Source organism: Micromesistius poutassou (assembly GCF_964030765.1).
Source record: "Micromesistius poutassou genome assembly, chromosome: 15".
In the NCBI taxonomy this organism is placed as follows: Eukaryota; Metazoa; Chordata; class Actinopteri; order Gadiformes; family Gadidae; genus Micromesistius; species Micromesistius poutassou.
The window spans coordinates 101,995-116,360 of NC_140285.1; the positions used below are offsets into that span (position 1 = coordinate 101,995).

A 14,366-nucleotide genomic window follows, 5' to 3' on the forward strand; every position below is an offset into this window, starting at 1 on the left:
GAGGAGAGACCAGTAGTGGGTTTGTAGGTCTTTGAAAGAGGAGAGACCAGTAGTGGGTTTGACGGATAGACCAGTGGAGGTTTTGACGGAGAGACCAGTGGAGGGTTTGACGGAGAGACCAGTGGAGGGTTTGTAGGTCTTTGAGAGAGGAGAGACCAGTAGTGGGTTTGTAGGTCTCTAACAGACATACCGTAAAGTAAGGGGCCACCAGCGGAGGGGGGGCTGGTGGGTCAGACCAGTGGTGGGGGGGCTGGGGCTTGAAGGCGTACGGAGGGAAACGTTGGAACGTGCTCCGTGGTTCTCAGGTGCAGGAACCAGGTTGGGTTCTAGTTGCTGAGAGGGACAGCCCTCACATCTCACCCCCTGGTGTGTCTTCTTGAGGAGTCCCTGTCTCCATCATGAAGGACGTTCCAGTTCATGTAACTGACGTGACGACGGCCTCTTAAACACTGGGTTCCTCTGAGGGGGAACGTCTACACAACTGAAGGCCTCAAACAGTGCAGAACCCTAGCATGCATCTCTGGTCAGTCAGACCACACCCTTATCAGTAGGACAACACACATGGGATGTGATGCAATGTTGAGGAATTTAGTAGGAAAGTGGACGGAAAAAGTATCTTCTAGGGGCGAATGAGAGGCATGAAAACGGGGGGGGGGGAGAGAGAGAGAGAGAGAGAGAGAGAGACTACAAGGGGCGGAGCAGGTCCTATGTGGGGCGGGGCAGGTCCTACGAGGGGCGGGGCAGGTCCTACGAGGGGCGGGGCAGGTCCTACGAGGGGCGGGGCCTGAGAACTGGTTCAAACTAAACGCTGTCAGCCCACAGCATTGAGAAAATGTTGTGACTTACAGTTCGCAGTTTCTTCTTCATGGTTCGATCACGATACTCACAGAATCTGTTTCTTCTTCTTGAGCTGTAAGGAGAGCAACGAGATTAGTTTTACAGCTTGTGTGTGTGTGTGTGTGTGTGTGTGTTTGAATTAGTGATTAATCCAATCAAAATAAGTTATTAAAATAATTAGTTATTTTTCCCATTTAACTACGACGGTAACCGAATGCGGAGTCATTGTGTGACGTCATGGCCCCGCCCCCCTACGTCTTCCGCCGCCAACTCCGTCATCGAGTCATTGATAAATACCAGCAGCCGCGTCACCCGGCGAAAAATATCAATTAACTCAATTAAAAACAGCTTACGACGACATAGATCCAGAACTACTATTATTCAACTTATAAAGTATGCCTAGTAAAAAACAATTGAGATAAATTATAAATAAATGTCCTACTCACAGCAGGTCCGGATGTAGCGGGCCGATTTACTTCAAAAAGTGTTCGTTAACCCGACGGTCAACCTGGAGAACAAAAGACCAGACGGATCATTAGTTACTTTTATAACTTGAACGGGACGTTTCTAACCATGTTTCGGTTAAAATCCTAAAATAACGTCAATATTACCCGTGTACTGGAGACGGCTCAACTTCTTTTTCAATCGAACCGGTTTGATGGAGTCAACAGCTGACTGTGCGCGAGCAGCAGCAGCACATTGAGGCTCAATGGAGACGCAGCGCGAGCCGCACCGAGACCCGCGAAATAATCAGCGGAACTACATGCAGGTGTGCCGCGAAGGCCATCCGCGTATAGCCGTAGAACGCTGATTAGCCAATCAGAATCGAGCAGGAGCGTCTCCCAGAGGAGGCGGTTCGAATCCCACGTTACCCAAACAAACAAAAGCTTATTTGGACAAAGGTTTAAATAATTAATCTTTGAGGATAATATGATAAGACCTTGTTATTAAAGGATATATAATAATTATACTTTTACTTACTGTTTCTTGAAAAGTTTGAATTGAACTTAATAATATAAACAAAAAGAATCATAAACAATATCTATATTATATAAATTATGCATGAAACACACCACAATCTGCTTCACAAAGCAAATAATTCAGAAACAAGTTGCTGCCCTTTAATGAAAGTGTCAATTAGGTTTAAATCAGTTTTAAAGGAATCTGCTAAAGGTAAATTGCTGAATAAAGTATAGAAAAATGTAGATAAGACAATGTTAATCGTTAATAATTGTGAAAATAAGGTACTAATCTCCAAATATTAAGCAACTATTTTATGCATGATGGGCCTTTATTAGGGAATCATACAGCATATGAATATAAATATTTGTTATTATTATTAAATTTTCCATCACTATTTCTAACACTGTCAAGTAAAGAAAGTCAGTCATGTTTTCATGATATTTTATTGTACATAAACACAAGCTGAATAATTAAACACACATCTAATAAAAAAAAAAGATAATATGTAAACAAAGGAACAATAAAAATGTACAGAATATATTTATAAAAAAGTGTAAACATATATACAATGTTATTAAACTATTAGTCCTCGACTCCTCTTTTCTGTAACCCACCGGTCCCTTTCCACCTCAAAGAAGTCAGACTGCTGGAACTCCATCCAGGTCATCTCCTTGGCCATGCCCTTGTCCTTGTGAAGGGACAACACTCTGGAGGGGCAGTATATGTATTTCCCTGGGATGTCAGGGAAACTGGCACGGACACGAGGGCTGCCAGGACCCTGCTTCAGTGGCTGGTGACAGGATCTGCACATTGGCGACCCGTTGGAAGCTGCTCTGCAGACTTCCTCTTTGTCCTCTCCTCTGCCACCTTCTTCCACGCTGCACTCCTCTGTTTCACTGCCTCAAGCTCCCTCTCAAAAAATGGGGAGGCAGCAAAGTCCTCAAAAGACATCCTGGGGTCTTTGAGGCCTTCATCTCCATACATTTTGAAGACTCGTGTGGAGCAGTAAAAGTACTTTGCCTCAGTGGACTGGGAAAAAAAAGTCAACTGAGGGTCAATCGCCAAGGTACCTGGACTTTGGCTGACCACAGGATGAGCAGTTTCTGGTCACCTTTTTCTTCTGCTGTTGTTGTTGTTGCTGCTGCTGCTGTTTTTGCAGGATCTCTGTCATGATCTTCTCCACTGTGGCCTGGCTCAGTGACTCCTCCGGGGGGGGGGGGGGGAGGGGGGGGAGCCACAGCTGGAGGGTTGATGGTGGCAGGAGGCAGGGGTTGTGACAGGTACACAGACTGTTTGGCTGCCTGTGGTCAAACTCTGCCACAGCTGCTGAGTCTCCAAAACCTTCAGCTTGGCCAGATGCTTAACATATCTGGAGATATGTTGGCCCGTGGTAGGATGGAGGAGGCTGTTGGGATCAGTGCACGCCCTCTGCACCATGGCAGCATATTCTGCATCCACCCTCTTCAGAGCATCTTTGGCTCCGTGGTGTTTAGCCCGAAGCCCGTCGATGGCTGCTCTCGTGGGGGCCGTCCACCGCCCGTGGTCCAGGACTGGAACCGGGCCTCCCGTCTTAATGGGTCCAGTGCGGGCGGCTCGAGGAGAGGAGGATATGGGCAGTGGCGCTACCCCTGGCAGGTCTAAGGAATAAAGCATATGTTTATTATATTGTTAGTATTATTATTACAAGCTAATTGTATACAGTAGCCATGTGTGAAGTTGTTTTTAACAGTTAACTGTTGTGCATGAGGAATGGTAGGTGGGTAACCTGTATCCATCAAAGAGTGGAACCGGAGGATCGGCACTGCTCCCACTGGGCTGTCCTGGGCAGTGCCATCGCTGGTCTCCTGAAATACAGCATCAAATACAATGATTGAGTCAGTCAGTCTGTCAGTGGGTTGGAAATTGACAGTGTGTGATTCATCTGGATTACCTGAGAGTCTGTGCCCGCTGCAGCAGAAATCTCATGCACTTCATCCTGAGCAGAGGAGTGCAGCTGTGTCTCCATGGTTACAGCAGCAGAGGTGTTGTGCTGTGTCCTGTGTTTGTCCCAGTTTAAGACAACAGGACGACAGCCGGGCTCCACGTACTGCAGGCCGAATCTCTCCCCTGTGTCCCTGTCTGATAGTTGCAGGGTTGGGCATTTTGGCACCCCTGTCACCCTTTGACAGGCTGCGTTCAGTTCCCAAATGAGCACAGGGTAGAAACACAGCTGGCAGCACCACATCAGGCTGCTTCAGGTCCACAAGCCTCTGGCAGTTCCAGCGCACCACTCCAGTCATGGCCTGGGCCTGGAAGAGCTCAGGGGACACCCGGTTGCCTGTCACCCACTGGGCCTGGTGACAGTGGAAGCCCTCCTGCTGAGATGGGCCTCTAACAGGGCTCCAAACAGGTACAGCCGCTCCTTCGCCCTTGGTGTAATTAAGCTGCAAGGTGCCACCGTACCTGTAGAGGATCCCCTCCTCCACCTCGGGGTCGCTCAAGCAGCCTCTTAAGATGTGGACCCGCTGAATCCTCCACACCTTGAACATGGAGGCCTTGTAGAGGAGCACATCATTCACGTCCTTTGCCAGGTGGAAGTGATGGAGGACGTCTTCCACTCTCTGCAGCAGTTCTCTGGGCTGTGGCACCTTTGTCCTGCAGTGATCCCTCATGTGCTGCTTGGTTGGATTAGCAGGAGAGATTCCACAGAAGGTGTAAGCGTCCTTCAGCCTCTCGAGATCCCCCTGGTCCACAACGAGAAAGGCTGCAGAGAGGAACTGGCAGAAAGAGCTGTACAGAGGATGATGCTCTGACACACACTCTCTGGTAAGCCGGCGCATACAATGAAACAAGTCTAACTTGACGCTAATGTCTTTATTAAACTTGCTCCTTGCAGCACTTGTGTTGGCGAGACTTCCAGACGTGGCCTCTGTGGTTTTCCAGCAGTCCCATGAGAGGTGCTCCTGAGCTCTGGTGTCCAGGACCTTGAAGGCAACACAGCAGTCCCTAAAACATTAAAAACACATTTTATTACAGTTGAAAAATACTTTTTTTTTGGTGAAATACTATTAGACTATTAATCTATTTACAATATTAAAAAAATAATATCTTTCTATTCTATTTTAGAATTCTATTTCTTTATATTTGTATCTCAGATTAGTCAGATGACCCAATAAACTGTGCAAAATGGAATAAATGGATGAAATAAAACAAACGTATGTAAGTCTAGTAAATTGTGAAATGTAAACACTTTATACCTGTCCACCCAGTGGAAGCTTGCCTTCTCCACTCCAGCCGCAGTGTAGCGTTGAGCCAGACCCTCATACACCGGATAAAGGGACCGATCACTCTCAGACTGAAGCATCACCCAGCTCAGGATCATCCAGTTCTCGTTCATGGTGGCGTAGGAAGACATGGTGCCAGACGACAGCACGACCTTCCTTGCCACTTTCCGAGTGTGATCCGCCCTCAGTGCCTGTCCAAAGGTCCCCCGCAGCAGCAGTGTGGGGAGCTGCTCCTGCCTCTGATACTCCTGGACCAGGCAGCTGACCAGGTAGTGTGAAGAAATGGACACTCCCCGCCAGCCATCAGCATCCGAATACGCCCCGAATGAAGCTGGAGTGTCTGCCTGTCTGAGGTGCCCAGTGATGGTTTTCTGGCCGTAGACTCCTTCCTCAGCATCCCTGATGTTCTGCACACTCAGCAGGTAGGCCAGGTGAGCTCTCTCATATTTAAGATGGACTGCCTCTGTCAGCTGCTTGGACATGTCCTCTGGAGATCTGCCACTGCGTCTCAGCTTATCCATCACAGATTTGCAGATGGCTTTTTTGTGTGCGTCAGGAAGGCTGGCGCAATGTTATTGAAGCGCTTTGGCAAGATCTCCAGCCATTGGGGTTTGTCAGCATGCCAGTACCTCTTACAGGCTTTACAGGTGAGCCGTGAAGCCAAAAGATAGTACTGACCACTGGTGCCAATGATTACTCTGGGCCGTCCAACACCAGAAGAAGCTACCTGAGGGTTTGGACAACCATGAAGGCAGGGCAGGACAAAATTATTCCTCACCCTCTCCATGATTGCATGCTCCGGCTTCCAAATGAAGAATGGGTGGAGCTGAAAATATTTGGGCGAAGGCAGTTCAGTAATTGAGTCTATGAGCTCAGGCTGAGGTGGATAGCGCCACAGGGGAATCATGTTCATTAGGTGACGTACTGGACGTGACCCTGGCCACAGGCCCAATGTCTCAAGCTCAGTCTTCATCCAGATCTTCTGCTGATGGGAGCAGTTCCACTGTGCAACATCCTGATCGTGGCCTGGGACTGGGGCTGCTGGCTGCCTGACAGGAGGTGCTGGACATGGTGGAGCTGTAAAACACAAACACATAAAACACTACAGTATATTCAGAGTACACGGAAATAAAATCAAGCTCTATATCAATGGGCAGTGTCTCCCTGTGCTTCCACAGGGGCAATACTCTGTGGGGATGACGTATTTAGGATGGTGAGATACAAACAGGAAAGTGTTGGCAACATGTGCTTGAGATATCATTTCTCAGAGCAATTAAGAAAATAAAACATTTACCTTTAGGAAGAGATGGAGCTGCTGTTTTCACAGACTCCAAAGGACTGCGGGAGACTGGCTTTCTGTGTGCTTTGGAAAAAAGTTGTAACAAAAGTTGAGATCAACTTGAACAGATCATTACATTTCTTACAGTAACACATGGGCACTATATATAACATAATGAAAATGTGATTATCAGAATGAAACTGATATTATGTGAGATACACTGGAGGTATAAGAGCACTACTGTCATACTTTGTTTCAACACATCGGGCTCCTGCTCTTTTATCCCGAGCTCTGGGGCAATGGCGAGCAGCTGGGGAGGGACCGGCAGCAGGGCCTTCGCTGTGGCTATGGGAGTAAAAGGAAAACATATAAATGTCATGGAATCTGAATGACATCCAGGATGAAGTGGGAAGGAATCAAATACAATAACCTTTGATAGACGCAGCAGTCACAGTGGGGTCATCTGGCTCTGCAGGTCTAGGAACAGTAGCTGGTGGCTTCGTCCTGTGAGCTGTAAAAACAATCGCTGTCATTTTCCTCACAAGTTTCTTATGCTTTACCTGTTGTCTTTGCAGCTAACTGGTAGTACAGACTAAACATTTTCATTAAATTGTGAATTGCTGTTTATTTGAAATGTAAAAACACAAACCTTTTAAAGCATCTGAGAACAGGTAAAGCACAGAAACAATATCAGTATATAGTAAGGATATCACTGGTCAATCAAAGATGTGGCGTGTCATCCTGTATCTAAGCCTCTGTGGTCACATGCCAAATCCTTGGATGACAGCTTAAATAAAGCATGCAAATAACACAAAACACTTACCATCATCGTTGACATGTTGATTCCTTTGGTTAGTGGGAGAGCAAGAGAACACAAACGTCAGAACAGACCAGAACACGGCCAAAATAACAAACTAGTTGACGAAAAATAGTAACGGCAGCTGCTCCTCTCTGGACTGCTGCTGGTGGGCCTGAAAGCACGGGTGACATTTTATCACGTACAGTAAGAGTTTAAAAAAATATTTTTATATGTTTCACGCTTTATGATCCACCTACTTAGTTCAGTCTCAAATATAGATGGAGACAGGTTCATCATCTGTCTCTCCAGCTCCTCGTCCTCCTCCATCACTAGGAGATTAAACAAAACATTCAATGTGTGTTAGGTACATTAAATGATCATGAAATCAGTATTTGAATACTGTTGTGAACTGACCTAGAGTGCCTGATGTTGAAGTGGAGGCCATAGATGTGGTGGAGCCTTCTGCAGGTGGTGGACAGGAGTCAGCCCTTTCCTGCTTGAGGATGTACTGCTGCAGGTTGTACATGTTGCTGTTTTTGATGCACTTTTGTCGTGAAATGTAGGCAGCATGACCATCCGCCCTGCTCTCCCAGATCTGCCTCCAGGTGGTTTTGGCCCTGAGACCAAAGCCGACAACGTTGTCACCCTCTGACGCCACTGGTTGAGCAGGCTTCCTGGAGATGAGGCAGTTCCTCAGGTCCTGAATTTCCTGGAAGCTCCCGGCGTAGTCCAGAAAAGACAGCAGGCTGTCCTTACTGTGTCCCTGTGGGTTGAAGGTCCCGTCTCTCTCCTCCTCGTCTACCTTTTTCATCAGGTAGATGGTGTAGCCAACATCATTCTCTAGGGGCCACTTGAACGATTTTCCCTTGTACTTTCCAAACTGTAGCAGGTACTCTCCCATCACCTCCTGTCTGTCCGACACATCCCCTCCTCGCTGGGAGACCACAGTGTGAGCACTGGTCTTCACTAGGTCATGTTTCTGAGCGGGAGACTTGTCCTGAAGCCCAGGATTTTGTTTCATCCTCATGGCCTCAGCAGATGGGTCCTGCCGCAGATGGCCCCATGGTCCCTTTCTAAATGACACTGTCATCTTTCTGGGGAAGAAGCTGAAGGTCTTCATGATTTCTTTTCACTGCAAAAAATAATGCATATTACATAGTAATATATAATAATATTAGACAGTAATAGTAGCTAGTATAAGTTATATTGTAATGTAGTAATAATTAAAGCTATATAATAATACTGTTATATTAACAGCATTATTCATTTCAACATTAATGAGAATTTGTAATGGGTTTAACCCAAGTAAACTCAGTTTCCCAACTCTTCACTGAGACAATACTAATCCCCTTCAGATAGTAGTCAGACAGTATTGATCAATGAGGGGAAGCTGTATTTATATATATATAGATAGAGAGATTTTGGTGTGATGCTGTGGAAAATGAAATATGGGGTATAAAATAGAAATATGCTGTAGTATTTACCCATTCAAAATGTACACAGTCAGCTATCTGCCCGAAATATGACTGTAATGTTAGTCAAATTAATGAAATAATTAACTAATTAATTAATGAACTTAGATAATGATGGCAAAAAGCAGGATTTTGTGTCAGTGTCAGAGAGAAACTGAAGACCTGACAGACAGCTCTTACAGTGTGTACAGTAATATTATTTTGCAGCTGTTATAACATGTTATAACATATAACGTTACGTACCAAATTAATGTAAAGTTACTAACGTAAGCTAATGTTATGTTACATTAGCTAACGACAACCCGAGTTAGTGTAAACATTACTAAATTGTAAATACAGTACGACCATATATGACTGAGAAACGTGAATTTATGAGTTAAAAACAATAGGTCCAACTTACAATTGAAAAGTTAACTTGACGACGGAAAAACAATTGAAAACAATTGTCATCTTGCTCCGAGAACCAAAAAGTGTTTGTTGTCTCCTGTCGACGCTCCGCTGTCTGTCACTCAGAGAAGAAATCTGCTTAGAAGTAAGAAGAGTCTCCTTACTTCTGCCGAGGGGGGAAACAGCGCCACCAAAATCCCGCTTGTGGACGGAAATATATTACATCCGTAGTGATAAGAACTACCATAGAGAATGAATGGGAAAAGTTAAGGAAGTTAAGGACCACTATTTTCGGCAACATTCATGTTAACTTCTCTTTGTATATATATATATATATATATATATATATATATATATATATATATATATATATATATATATATATATATATATATATATATATATATATATATATGTAACCTATGTAGCCTTGGTCTGGTCCGCCTGCAGCAGATACCGTCTTTTCTGCTCTTACATCATAGTGTGTTATACAATCTAGTAAACAAACAATATATACAATTCCTATGATAATCTGACATACAACATACAAATAAGAAAAATACATCCATTTGAAATGTTAGTCGCGCTGAACAACGCTCGTAAACAGGTGAACTCTCCACTCGTGTGGCGACTAACGGTACTGCATGTAAAATACGTTATAACCACGCGACCACTCCCGAAAATGGTTAAGCTTAAGTAACTTAACTAACATAACTTCCTTAACTTTTCCCATTCATTCTCAGTGGTAGTTCTTATCATAGACATCTTATAAGTAGACGCAGCATCATGATAAAGGACACATGTTTTGGGGTGGTTTTTTTATTCATAGTTGGCTTAACAGTAATATTCTTATATGCTATAAGTGACCAGACGTCCGAGATCAAAACTGGGAATATAATCCCCGAGAAGGGGAAAAAAAAAACGGTCAGCTATTTTTAAATTGAAGAAACAATATGATTAGGTTATATATACATATGCCTACGCATATCCTACATAAACAATGTATGAATACATTAGATCTATATTTAGGGATGTCCGATAATTATCGACCCGATAATTATCGGGCCGATATCAGCAATTATGACATAAACCCGATAAAATTATTGATAGCTCCGATAATACTATATATTTTTGTTTAATAAAATGCGGTGTGGGTGGATTTCTGTAGGCTCCTCCCGTTTTGCCAGTACTGTGGTACGACTGACGGCGTATGTAGACTCAAGTGCAGAGACGGCTTAATTTAGTGTTATTTATTGTAACAAAGTCCTTGGGCAAAAACACAGAAGATCATAGAAGTCCAAAGTCAAAAATCTAACAAAGGCAAAATTCCAAAAAAGGGTAACTAAACATAGGTAGACTTTTGGTCAAAATACAAAGAATTCAAAGCGTCGTACCAAAGGGCAAATCCGAGTGGGTAATCCAGAGAACAGGCAGGGGGGTCAAGAGTCCAAAATTCTCAGAACCACGACAGGGGAGGAGTCAGCAGCACGCCGAGACACCTTTTACCTTTGAGTCGGAGTCTCAGTAGGATTTCATGGATTCGTGGTCATTTAGCTTGAATCCAACATTTATTGACCCTCACCCCGTTTGTGTGTGTGTGTGTGTGTGTGTGTGTGTGTGTGTGTGTGTGTGTGTGTGTGTGTGTGTGTGTGTGTGTGTGTGGACTGTAGCGCTGCTACCTTAGACACGCCTCCTGAAGGCTGATTGGTTGTCTACAGCTCAGGTAGGGAAGGCAGGCATCACAGACAGCATCCAGGTCAGCCTCACCTGAACCACAGAGGAATGAAGACACGTGTATTAATACATGTGTGTATGGGGGCGGGGCTAGTCTAGTGGGTAGGGCGTCCAAAGGGTCCGGGTTCGATCCCAGAGGTCCTCTGCTTCTCTCTCCAGGATGATGGCCGCTAAATGTAATTATATTTAAGAATCTCGTCTGTGGTACAGTGTACACTCAAGAGCACAAAACACAGTTTGCAGTTTCTTTAGAAATGACAAAGTCTTGTTTGACCACTTGGGGGCAGACTTGTACAGCTTGTAGAGTCAGGCTGTTGGAGCAGAACCACGAGCCTAATAGCAGAAAACAAGTCTGCTGTTCTGTTATCTGCTCACCAGATGCCAGAACAGCTTTAAACAGAGACCAACTGAATATATACGAAGCTGGTTTAAAATTAAACTGTTGATTCTGAAAAAAGAAAATGATATATTTGTTTAGATATATTGGAAGTGTGATTTGTTAATTGTTTGAACAAAGTTTAACAGTTAGAAATTGACCAGTAGTTGAAGTGTCAGAGAATGGGCGGACGGCTTTGCTGTCCTCTCATTGACTTCCATTATAAAATGTAAGGTTTTAAAAGTTGGATGTTTAAAAATCTATAAATGATTTGATGTAGAAAATGTATTAGCGTGCGATTCCAAGCTATTAAGAACATTTTAAAAATTTAAAGTCTCAAGGTGAATGGAGTCTCTCGGTGAAAACACTCTCGGTTGTGGAAGGAGTATAGGTCCCAAAATTTGTAGAGAATAAGAAAGAAAGAAAGAAGACAGCCTAAGAACAACAATAGTTGAGCGCTGTTTGCAGAACTGACCTAATGACTACAGGCTATGAGATCTGATCATTTCAGCTATTTAAAAAAAAAAAGGGTCAGGGATGTTCACCTCCTCCTGCCGTGTCTTGGTGCTGGGGGGTTCTGTGGTTTGAATAAGACTGGAGCTTTATTATTCTACATCAAATATACACGCTTTGGCCGGAAAAAGAGTAGTCAAAACGATTGTGGTTGTTTCTCATCCCCTGCGGTTGCCTTGGCAACACAGAGGTGTTGCAATATTGCAGTTACCATGACGGCTCATCTGGTTAGAAAGACATCCTGTTTGGTAATAGTTGGTGTTGAGACCTCGACCTGCTGTCATACAGAACGCACAGAGAGACCAACCACTCACAGGGGTAGAACGATAAGATAAACTCTGTGAAAACAGCTTAGACCAGAACATGGCTGAGGTGATTTATGCAAAGCCCAACATGATGACCAAGGTCAGGAATACAGGAGAGAGAGAGGAGAGGATAGTGGACATCTACGCTAGTCTGGAGAGCCTCAGAGACCAACAGCAGGACTCTGTGGGGACAGAGGAGTCCTCCAAGTCTCTGGGAACAGGAAGAAGTCAGCGGCCGGACGCTGTGAGCCCTCCTAGGTGTCCGATCAGGGCTATGGTGGTGCTTCTGGGCCTGCTGTCTGTGGTCCTGCTGGCTGGACTGCTTGGGTTGGCAGTGAAACACAAGACCGACGTGAACAAGACCGTCATACTTCTCCAAAGGCTGAAGAATTTAACAGAACAGAGAGATGCACTGCTTTTTAAACAGGAATGTCCAGTTGGCTGGCATAAGTTTGGTTGTAAATGTTACTTCTATTCCGAGAATCTATCCTGGAATAAGAGCAGGGAGTTCTGTGTTTCCAAAGGAGCAGATCTGGTGGTGGTGGACAGTAAAGAGGAGATGGACTTCATTAACAGGTTGTACGACTACCACTTCTGGCTCGGAGCGACAGATGAGGCCGGTGAAGGGATGTGGAGATGGGTTGATGGGACCGTCCTGTCACTGGATAACCACTCCTGGAGAGGAGGGGGACCTGATGGTGGTGAGGACAAGAACTGCTTAGTGAGGGTCAAGGAGCAGAACCAATATGAATGGACGGATGAGAGATGTGAAACCCTATACTATGGGCTTTGTGAACATAATTTAATGAAATGATTGATGAAAACATTTCTTTGTGACTATTTTTTACATCTTAATGCTAACAGACGTTGGCTGTTTTGTTTCATACTTGTTGAGTTCCTCCATTGGATAAGAGCTGTGATTGGCTGCAAGGTGTTCCTTAAAAGGAGATGACATGAATCCTTCACTGGTCACTGCAGGAGCTGTACATAGATGCTGCTCTCTGTTAGAGGCTGAGGTTAGGAGGTGAAGAGTCAGACAGCCATTGGTTGGTTTTCAGTTGCCGCAAACCACACTTTTAATGGATGTGTTCAAAGCAGATGTTTTAAACTAGATACATTTTTATATTGAATTGTATTTTGACTTTGGTACCATGTAGTGTGATCAATATAAAACACTTGTATATAAATGATCTAGTGGTTCTACCGTGTTCAGGGGGAACAGTAGACTTGTGTCCTGGTGTCTGAATAGGCTTGTAGGTCTGCACTCGGACTGTTTTAGCGGCTCTGCTATGCTTTGTTTATATTTTATTATGTGGGTTTAGTCTGGACTGGTCTCTTTGAACTGATGTCTAATTTACTTTTGGGACTGATGAATAAAAAAATGATATTCCCAATCAAGCAATGTTTCTTACTCCAGTATTTGCCCTGATTCTTTCTCATAGTTCCCTTGTCATGAAAAATGTTGTACTATATTTTTTAATATAGGCTATGTTCTTAATCAAATAAATCAAATAATAAATTGTACATGAAGCGGTCATTTGAAATCCTCTTATTCTTTTTATTAACAACAAATCGTAAAACATTAATATTTAATGTTTTAAGGTCCTATGTTCGTTCTCTTCAAACAGAGAAACAATTGAACGTTCTGCTATTGAACTCATTCCTCAGACACTGCGTGAGGCCAGGGGCCGTCCGAGCCGCTCGGTCGCCAGCCCTGGCGGCGGCCATGAGCCACGCCCATGAGCTCTTCGTCCGTCACATTATCCTCGTAGCCGTCCGTCACCTGCAGCAAGCCCAGAACATCAGTCCGGTTAATTAACAGCATTAATATAGCGCTTTACAGCGTTGACTGACATTCACACACTGACGGCGGAGTCAACCACGCAGCTCATCAGCAGAAGTTTGGGTGAGGCGTCTTGCTCAGGGACACCACGACGCTCAGCTAGGAGGAGCCGGGGATCGAACCACCAACCTTGCGGTTTGCAGCCGACCCGCTCTACCTCCTGAGCTAATGCCGCCCCCTTAGTCTTATCTATTTAGACAAGTCAAACGGGCTGACGTCATTAAGGAGAAGGTAACTTGTTTATGCTGTGGACATTGGGATCTACGGAAGAGGATTAGGGCCATTGGCTACATAAGAGAGAGAGAGAGAGAGAGAGAGAGAGAGAGAGAGAGAGAGAGAGAGAGAGAGAGAGAGAGAGAGAGAGAAGAGTCCTGACTTTAATCTCATAAATCTGAGGTTAAAGTCAGAATTCGGGGAATAAAGTCAGAACTCAATTTTTTTTTTCTTATGTGTGGCTCTAATCCTCTTACGTAGGGATCCCACCCAACACAATCTGGCCATTATACGGAATCACACTATCCCGTCCCGTATCGTTTTATTAGCAGAGGGTATCATGCAGCACAAGATACATTTGATAAATATGGATTTCATTTTA

The 14,366-nt window shown here is 44.4% G+C and overlaps 2 protein-coding genes and 1 pseudogene across 3 annotated transcripts; 1 reads left to right on the forward strand and 2 right to left on the reverse strand.

Moving 5' to 3' along the window:
- Positions 1-2,708: 2,708 nt before the first annotated feature.
- Positions 2,709-6,051, reverse strand: LOC311360120 (annotated as a pseudogene). The gene is made up of 4 exons: positions 5,037-6,051; positions 3,731-4,785; positions 3,566-3,644; positions 2,709-3,437 (listed from the first exon to the last, which is right to left on the reverse strand). The product of its transcript is annotated as an uncharacterized misc_RNA (transcript).
- A 1,475-nt stretch (positions 6,052-7,526) lies between these two features.
- Positions 7,527-8,261, reverse strand: LOC311359922 (uncharacterized protein; the record flags this gene model as incomplete). Its single annotated transcript, XM_084479960.1, has 1 exon — positions 7,527-8,261. One exon carries the CDS (start codon positions 8,259-8,261, stop codon positions 7,527-7,529), a length of 735 nt encoding a protein of 244 aa, XP_084336086.1.
- A 3,725-nt stretch (positions 8,262-11,986) lies between these two features.
- LOC311359348 (C-type lectin domain family 4 member C-like) lies at positions 11,987-12,875 on the forward strand (the record flags this gene model as incomplete). The annotated part of the gene is made up of 1 exon (XM_084479355.1): positions 11,987-12,875. The coding sequence occupies one exon, from the start codon at positions 11,987-11,989 to the stop codon at positions 12,740-12,742; it is 756 nt and encodes a 251-aa protein (XP_084335481.1). The 3' UTR covers positions 12,743-12,875.
- Positions 12,876-14,366: the final 1,491 nt, after the last annotated feature.